Consider the following 9411-nt stretch of genomic DNA (forward strand, 5'->3'; position numbering starts at 1 on the left):
CCAAGGAAGTTGAGTACAAGATAAACATATCTTCATGTGGGGGATCACACAGTAGAGCCTGTCGGTGCACTGACATAAAGCAACCACAAGGGGGCGGAATCAGACAAACTAATCTAACCTCATTCTCTCAGCAGCCTCCAGAACACTGGCAGATGTCTGTGCTCCGCCATATCGGACTAGCCAACAGAACAGCAGCCAAATGACCGCGATGCACTCTACCCTCATTCTCACCCCAACCTCCCCAAACCCTCCAGCCTCAGTTCAACTCGGATATAAACACTGATGAACTAACAAGCTAGATAACGCAGGCCAACACCACAGGTCATTCAGAGTTAAATGTGCTGCAGTCGCCGGCCCGGAGCGTTCTTGACGAGGATGCAGGTTCTGGTGTGATCTGGCTCCGCGGATGCATTCTACTGGCTCCCCCTGGTCTCTGGCCGGAGCGGATACACGCAGAGCAGAGCCGGCCTTCTGCATGGAGCATCTGGACCTGGTGCTTTCTACAGCGAGAGACTGTGGGAGAGATACACAGAGAAGGGAGACAAACAGAGAGAGAGAGGAGGGGAGGGAGTTGTGCACTGGAAAGGGTGGACTGACGGAGGAAGAGCGAGGAGAAGGATACGGTATCAAGAGAGGAACGGGAAGGGAGAAGAGGAGAGAGAGAGAGGAACAAGAGATAGCCTACAGTATCGAGAGAGAAAAAGAGGAGGAACAGGAGAGACTATCGAGAGAGGGAGAGAGAGAGAGAGAGAGGAGGAACAGGAGAGATAGCCTACACTATCGAGATAGAGAGAGAGTGAGAAAGAGGAGGCGATAAAGAATCTTGAAGAATCTGGTTCTACAAGAAATGTAGAACAGACCGAGAGAAAGGACGAGGCTATAAAAGACAGAGGGGATGACTGAGAGAAAGAGAAATCACGCGAGACGAGAGAGGTGGGTGGAGCTGTGGGGAACAACCGAATCGTCCCTAACGCGGCTATGTAGGGCCTACCTATCTGGAAACATGGTAGAATCATTCATCAGACAGTGTCACAGGGAGTTGAATGGGTTGAAAACTACTATACGGTCAATCTTAAACGCCCGAGGAGCTGGTAAACTTTTTCCCCTATCTCATGTCCATGCTGGGTTTGTGGGGTTAGGGACATGTCAGGCACTCACAGCCATAACTTTAATTTAACACGATTGATTTAATCTCAGGTCCATAAAACATTTTGAGCTTTGAAAAATAAGTAGCTACTGTTGTGTTCTACCGACCAACCCTACAGCATGTTTTATGTCTCTCAGCTTAAATATTCATGTAACGCAGACACTGACACACGCAGGCACGCGCGCGCCCATACACACACAGACGTGCGCGCGCGCACACACACACACACACCACATACACATGCAAACACACATACACACACTCATTCACATTCACTCCCCCCCAACTCTTTCCCTCTTTCACAACAAGTTAAATGTGGAGCGGTAATAATAATTCTGTAGCAGATGAATTAAGGTTTTCTGTGGGGCTTCCCTGGGGAGTAGTGAGTAAAGCTGGTCCGATGCTATTTCAGCTGCGGTGGCCGGCCCGGGCCAGAGAGGCTGCCTGCCGACCACAGAGAAGGCCATTGGCGGGGCTGTGGCTGAGGCCCCTGCTACTGACCCAGAGACTGGACAGTAAACCCTGGGGTTTATGGCAGTTCAGCCCGCGGTGGGTCCCCAATATGAGAGCTCTTTTGAACCGAGGTATAGAAGTAGGTTAGATGGAGGGGGGCATGGACCCTCATCCTGAAACAAGGTCACACCCATTCCCGTGTGCCCCTGTATGCCTCCCATACACATACTACCCCTTTTTTGAATTCATAATAAAGAAATAAAACACAGGAAGGAACTCAGTAAGCTAACTAGGCAGCACTGTGTCATGGCCTTGAATCTGTAGCGTAACACGATTCGATATGAAGGGCATCTCAACATACTTCCATAGACTTCTAATGCAGACTTTCTGTTTCCAAACCCTCCGTTTTTCTCAATGATTAGTCAGGCAGTAGGGGTAGCTATACCGGGTAGGTAGCCTAGCTACTAGACAGAACCGCCAGTGAGACCCAGTGGAAAACCTGCTCTCTCTAGTCTAAATGCAGATGGCCGTGTGAAGGAATCCAGTAGTCAAAACACTTAATTTAGTATAATCAGCGTCGGGTCGGGTTGGTTAGTATTTGGTATAACAATGTTTGTCAGGTAGTAGGCCTATACAAGACAATTATGTTCCCCAGCACGGAAACTCTGCATAGGGGCATACAGTAGCCTATATACATGACCCCTCATGGAGATTGATAATTAGCTACTGTTTCCATTCTTGTCATTGAAAAAGGACAGACCATCTGTCAGACTTGCTGCAGTATTTCCAGTAGGCCTATGGGTGCTGCAGTACTAGATACTGCAGGGAAATTCTGACTAGCAGCCCAGCCGTGAATAAAAGCTTGTTTTGTGTTGAGACCTCCCCACAGAACCATCTGCAACCAGGCATAACGAATAGGCTGTTTGCTCCAGCCATGGCCTAAATACTCTAGCCCACTGTGTCTAAACTTTCATTTGAAGCTGTTCGGAATTGTTTCATGTTATTGGGATGACTATCTGTAGGCCTAATCTTGAATGGCGTGTTTGTCTTTAAGAAGCATCTACATCCCTCAAACAGCAGCATGCTGTCGGAAACACGCGCGCGCTCGCGTGCACACAGGGCACAGCATGAACGAGTGGGTTGTTTCAGAACTTAGGGAAAGGCGTGGTCAGAAACGTCACACAACTCTACAGCCAACTTGAGGATAAATATTGAAGTGATGCTTTTGCGGCTTTAGTGCAAGATTCCTGCTAGAAGAAAGACTTGACAGCCGAAAAAAGGCTACTTTTTGTGTGCGCATACTTTTACTACTTACTACTACCATTCACTTTTGAGCGGCAACATTCCAGTCACCTGTATCCGAACTAGCCTACATGAATTGCGGAATTCAACGCTAATTGCAGATCGTCCATCCTGCATTAGCCTACTTCACTTGGCTTCGTAAGATCTTCGCTGGAGCGGCTGTATACTGAAACAAGGTATAGTTTAACACACTCTCGTAAACGAGAATTTCGCGTTTACAGTTGTCTGGTTGGGTCAGATAGCAATATATCACCGGCATTTGAATGACTATTTTGCACGATACAGATCAAAAATGAAATACCATGAAATTGAGTCTGCATTTGGTGTTTATGTAGCATTTTCATAAAAAGCCACTGAATATATTGAGTGTTCGCAGTATAATAGAATATTTAGTGTCTATCTTCACTGGAAGTCAAACTCCCCACACCTTCAGACACAGTGCATGGTCATTTAGCTGTTATCTGAGGTTCAGTAACAGCAGAAAGGAAATCTGTCAACATAGCCAGGAATGTTCAAGGAAGGTAATAACACTAGTAGTGGTTTTTACCTTGGAACTGCTAATAGCTATCGATAGCCTGCCAAGTTACCCCTAGTGAACCCCAAGAGGTATACCAGTGGCAGTCCACCAAGCCTGGGCTGTTACAGCAGCACAGCCAGCCTCTGCGGTCCAGCGGGCTGAACCTCCCAAGTTCAATATTGACTCAAGTTATTTAGCGAATTCGATACAGGTTGAGAACCCAGACCAATAATACTGTTTTGCTCTCTTAAATGTCTTTTCTTTCGCCAGCTCCCTTGGTGGAGGAGGAGAGGAAGAAGTACGCTGTGGGGGAGGGAGAGAGAGAGGGAGCAAGCGAGAGAACTTTGTGCATCTTCCCATCCCAGCGGCGGAGAGTTGAGAAGGTCATCGCCCCCCGACCCCGACCATGAGGCCAGCGCCCCCCGGCTACCGGAGCACCTTCGCTCTGCTCCTGGCGCTCCAGGCCGCCATCTCCATGGTGATGCTCCCCAACTCCACGGGCTGGGAGGCCATGCTGGACCGGTACCTGGATGAGGACGGGGACTGGTGGCAGGCCAAGCATCGAGGACGCCGCGCAATCACGGACCAAGACATGCAGATGATCCTGGACCTGCACAACAAGCTGAGAGGACAGGTGTACCCCCAGGCCTCCAACATGGAGTTCATGGTAGGAGAAACTCCACACGCACGCACGCACACACACACACACACAGACACACACACACACACAGTCACAGGCTCACACACATACATACACATGCACGCATGCACACACACACACTCACACACACACACAGTCACAGGCTCACACACATACATATACATGCACGCACACACACACACACACACACACAGTCACAGGCTCATACACATGCACGCACGCACACACGCACACACACACAGTCCACTAGACTTTCTAACATACAGGACATGAGACAGCCTTATTATCTTAAAAAAGCTTATGTCGTTCCGATGTGACGTGTCTGGAATGTACCGGAGCAGATGCGCAGTAGTCGTCTCGGCCCCTGACGGCAGAACACAGCGCCGCCATTCAGGCCCTGGCGGTTTACTGCGGCCCCACCCCCCTGGCACAGAAGCGCACAAACACAGAGCACGAGCAGCGTCTGGCTACGAACACGCCCGGTCCTAGAGCCCGGCGACCGGCGCTGTGGACCGGGATCACCGTGCCGTCCTCTCTGTCGGTTCTACGCATGCGGAGGGATTTTCACGCCGATGGCCCGCAGGCATGCGTGGCCCCAGGCTCCCGGGGACAGAGCACACCTTCTGCCGACGCCCGCGGCCAGTTTCTTGTTTTACTCTCCACCCCAAACACATCCCCCCCCCCCCCCCCCTCCCCTCCATGCCACGCACACAGAGACCACTGCGCTGCTTTCTACAGCGGTCTGTCCCCGTAGAGACGGCCACTGGAGCGGAAACAGATGTGACTGTCCTGCTTCTTTGTATGTTGCCGTTGACGCCAGAGGGCACAGTCAAACAGCGACGTTTGAAACGCTAGACACAGCAGGCGGCGTGGGCGCTAATTATTACCTCTCTTCATCTCTCATGCTCAGAGACGAGAGAGCGCTGTTTGACTCACAATGCAGAAATAAACAGTTGAGTCCAGGTAACGTCTGGGATGTGTTGTTGTATAATCCAGAGGCTGGCCTGGTTGGACCTTGCGTGTTTGTGTGTTTCCTCTTGAGAGTGTGTGTGTGTCTGTCTGAGCACGTGTGTGTGTTATTATGAGTGTGTGTCAGAGCGTAAATGTGTGCTCTTGAGAGTGTGTGTGTGTGACCGTATGTGTGTGTGTGTGTTCTTGTGAATGTGTCTGTGAGCGTATGCTGCAAGTATGTGTGTGTGTGTGTGTGTGTGTGTGTGTTTCTCTCCCTGGTTGGGGTACGCTCCAGTGGAGAAACGCTGAAGCAGCAGAGCACAGCTCCCTTCAACTGGCTCCTGTTACAGTCGGCTGCTTTTTTAGCTGCAGGGGCACCCAGGGGTGAAATATGGAGAGGCATGCAACAGGAGGACCAGGGGAGCGAGAGACTGTGTGTGTGTGTGTGTGTGTGTGTGTGTGTGTGTGTGTGTGTGTGTGTGTGTGTGTGTGTGTGTGTGTGTGTGTGTGTCAGAGAGAGAGAGAGAGGGGCATAGGGCTACAGAGTTGAGGAGGGAGAGGAGGGGAACAGTCAGAGGAGAGAGAGAGAGAGAGAGAGAGGAGAGTTCTATCTATCCTAGAAGTACTACTAGGATCCTCCCTCAAGCACCTATTGTATTTAAATTCTGCTACTCTTGCACTTTGGCATTAGCACTAGATTATGCTCTTAGTCACTTGCTTAGAAAAGAGATCCACTTGTGAGTTCTGGCGAGTAGTAGTACACTGACTACCTACGTTAAATGCAATTATTTTAAGTTTCTTTGGATAAAAATGTTTGCTAAATGATGTTATTTAGAAGTAATGTATTCAGAGGAGAGTTCTATATAGTCAGAGGAAAGAGAGTTATATCTAGTCAAGAGGAGAAAGAGAGAAGTTCTATCTAGTCAGAGGAAAGAGGGAGAGGAGAGTTCTATCTAGTCAGGGGAGAGAGAGAAGAATTCTATCAGGTCAGGGGGAGAGACGAGTTCTATCAGGTCATATGAGAGAGAGAAAGATTCAAGATCTGTTTCAGATTTTAAAGAGAGAGAAGGGGGAGAGAGAAGAGTTGTGTTGTATCTAGGGAAAAACTAGATATAAGCAGGTTGATGAGAGAGAGAGAGGATGGGTGGGATGAGGAGGAGAGAGAACGGGGGAACGGGGCTGAGAGGTGGTTGTGGGAACTGAATCTTGCGTTGTTCTCAGTGTGGAGGGATCCCTGTTGTTACTGCGCCGCCACTCAGCTGGGGTTCAGGGGGCTCAAGCCCTCATTTTCAGAGGGCTCTGTTTTCCTATGATTCTCTCTCTCTCTCTCTCTCTCTCTCTCTCTCTCTCTCTCTCTCTCTCTTTGTTGTGTTGCCAATTACCCACTGGCTGACAGCTTTCTCAACTGTCATGGAAGACCTCATACTGTAGCTGTGCACTCCCCCCCCTCCCCTCTCTCTCTTTCTCTCTTTCACTGCCTCTCTCCCTTTTACACACTCTTACATGCGCGCACGCGCACACATACACACGCACACACACGCGAACACATACACACGCACACACACACAGCGGTTCACGCAGGTCTGCAGTTTCCCTCTCTCCCTCTCTTCCTCTTTTTCTCTCCCCCTCGTTACCTCTCTCCCTCTCTCCCTCTCTCCCTCTCTCCCTCTCTCCCTCTCTCCCTCTCTCCCTCTCTCCCTCTCCCTCTCCCTCTCCCTCTCCCTCTCCCTCTCCCTCTCCCTCTCTCCCTCTCTTCCTCTCTCCCTCTCTTCCTCTTTTTCTCTCCTCCTCTCTCCCTCTCTTCCTCTCTCCCTCTCTCCCTCTCTCCCTCTCCCTCCCTCTCTCCCTGATCCCTGTGGCTCAGCTCCCGCCCCGACACTAAGCGCTCGCCGGCGCTCCAGGGACATCCCCTCTGCTGCCGTACAGCGCCGCACCTCACGTCAGAGGTGACAGAGGCTCCTCCCCCCTAAACAGCCGAGTGTCAGCGTTTGAAGCTCTGTAAGACAAACACCTGACATCTCGGGAGAGAGGGGTCGTCCGAGCCTTGATGTTTGGCTGGCTTTGGCCAGGCGCCAGTGGAATCCCAAGTCGCTGTTTCTTTTATGTTTTTTTCTCACATGAAGCCGTATTAATATCCCCCCCTCTGGTTAGTGAGAGCATTCTGCACATGTGTGTGTGTGATTCCTCCCTCAAGTCTGTCGTTTTTTTGTTTTGTTTTTTAAATCGCTGGCGTGCAACAGTGTTTCTGGTATGAACATTTCAAATGTACTTTCAGACCAATTTGGCGTCTCTTTGTGATTGCTAGTTCCAGAGCCGAGCGCGCTCTGTTTGCAACACGATGATGGCAGGTCGGGGATCGGAGTGGGACAATAGGCAGCTCAGAAAGACGCTGCTACTGTAGGACATGGGACTGGTGTGGTCAGGAGTCTGGCTTCCACAGCATGACACTGCATCTGTAACAGCAGCACTCTTTGTGGCTGTGGGACACACACACACACACAGACAGACAGACAGATCATTATCCTCATATCATCAGCCTCTGTCTGTCTCTCTCCCACTTGCTTGCTCCGCCACAAAACCTCTTACCATCTCCTTCTACCTCTCTCTAGCAACCCCCTTATTCTCTCTCTCTCTCTCCCTCTCTCTCTCTAGCAACCCCCATATTCTCTCTCTCTCTCTCTCTCTCTCTCTCTCTCTATAGCAACCCCCTTATTCTCTCTATCTCTCTCGCTCTCTCTCTAGCAACCCCCTTATTCTCTCTCTCTCTCTCTCTCTCTGCCTACTCTTTTCTTCCTCAGCTCACCATCTCTCACACTCACACTCCCATATCTCTCTCTCTCTCTCTCTCTCTCTCTCTCTCTCTCTATGCACCATTGACTGTAGGCAGGAAACCCAGACTCACAGAGGAAGTTAACCCTTCTCACCCTCTGGAATGTGACCAGATGAGCAAGAGGAGAAGAATAAGAAGAAGAAAAAAAAATAGCCGCAAATGAGGTGTTAAGCGAAATAAACAATGGCGCGTTGGCGGCGCTGAAAGCCTTTAGCTGCGGACGTGTTTTTCTTTACAGGCCCCAGCAGAAGTGCGGCCAGGGTTTGGAGACCCCCCCCCCCACACACACACACACACACACACACACACACACACACACACACACACACTGGGCTCGCTGTGCAAACAGCAGCCGTTTGACATTCAGGCATTGTGCTATGCACTACATTCAACAACTCTCAAATATGTGTCTCGGTGACACTTTTTTAAACCTTTTAAAAAACGACTTGCGAGTCTGTGCTTTTATTTTTGGTGTGCTCTCACGTGCGGGGAAGCGCTTGATTCTTACGTGTGGAAAGTTGCCACTTATTTATGAAATGCAACTCTGGAGAGCCTCTCTTTGTGATCTGAAGCAGCAACGCTGCATCTGAGGATAACTTACCACAGCTTTGCTCCCTGCTGGTCTCAATCACTTGAATGGACTCACTGACCTGCGCTTGGAACAGCCAGCAGTGGCCTGAAACATTTTGGTCACCATTAGACCACAAAGTTGCCATTCATAGGATTACACTGTGCTAAAATCTAAGGCTGAGACATCCAGAGACCATTTGCCAATCACCACATTTCACCCTTAATGTGTTTCACTCAGGGCTCCCAGTGTAAACATTATTGATTCTTCTTTGGGAGAAGGAAAATAAGGCTACTTGTCAGGAAAATCGATGGAGGATATGACATCGCTGGGGGAACGAGACAGTAATGGAATGTCTCTGCTCACGCTCTACTGGTGATGACCGGGAACAGACTTATTGCGGACATTTTAATCCTCTCTCGCTCTGCTCAATAACAACTACTGTAGGTGTTGTGGTAGTCTCAGTGAAAAACTGCGCTGTAGAATGTACTCACTCACACACACAGGCGCTGAATGAAGGGAAAAATACCCCCCCACACTGACTAGAATGCCCCGCCAATGGTTTATTTGTACAACGTCCCTTCAACGTTTTTACAGCGGTCCTCGTCAGGTATCTGATATTCCTCACCGTGTCGTCATGGCAGCGCCAGTCCATCAACATTGCCTCGACGGCCAAGCTTTTACCAAACGGCTCTTCTCAGCTGCCCCAGTTTCCCAGAAACTGTGGGGGAACCTGCTCACAGTTAAAGAGCAGCCCTAGCAGGCATCCCGTTGCCGGGCAGGTGTGTGTTGCAGCAGGTCTAATGTGGAGAGCAGCAGTTGTTTCTGGGGGGACGAGACGGGGGGGCTGGGGAGGCGAATGGCCGGGGGCTATTTTAGACCCTGTGATTGGTTGAGATTTACTGTGGGGCCACACTTTGGGACTTCCAGGGCCCAATGTGTGAAATGTCTAAGCTCTGACACCTTCACACTTATATAGCCT

At 50.1% G+C, this 9411-nt stretch overlaps 1 protein-coding gene across 1 annotated transcript in view; it reads left to right on the top strand.

Moving 5' to 3' along the window:
• Positions 1–3900: 3900 nt before the first annotated feature.
• crispld1a (cysteine-rich secretory protein LCCL domain containing 1a) overlaps positions 3901–9411 on the top strand; it is a gene marked incomplete at its 5' end in the record, with an annotated part of 14173 nt that continues 8662 nt past the window's right edge. Inside the window, one exon of the mRNA XM_084456587.1 lies at positions 3901–4086. Within this exon, the coding sequence (XP_084312713.1) occupies positions 3901–4086 (186 nt within the window). The remainder of the gene's footprint in view (positions 4087–9411) is intronic.

The sequence above is a fragment of the Borostomias antarcticus genome (assembly GCF_949987555.1).
Source record: "Borostomias antarcticus genome assembly, chromosome: 2".
Classification (NCBI taxonomy): Eukaryota; Metazoa; Chordata; class Actinopteri; order Stomiiformes; family Stomiidae; genus Borostomias; species Borostomias antarcticus.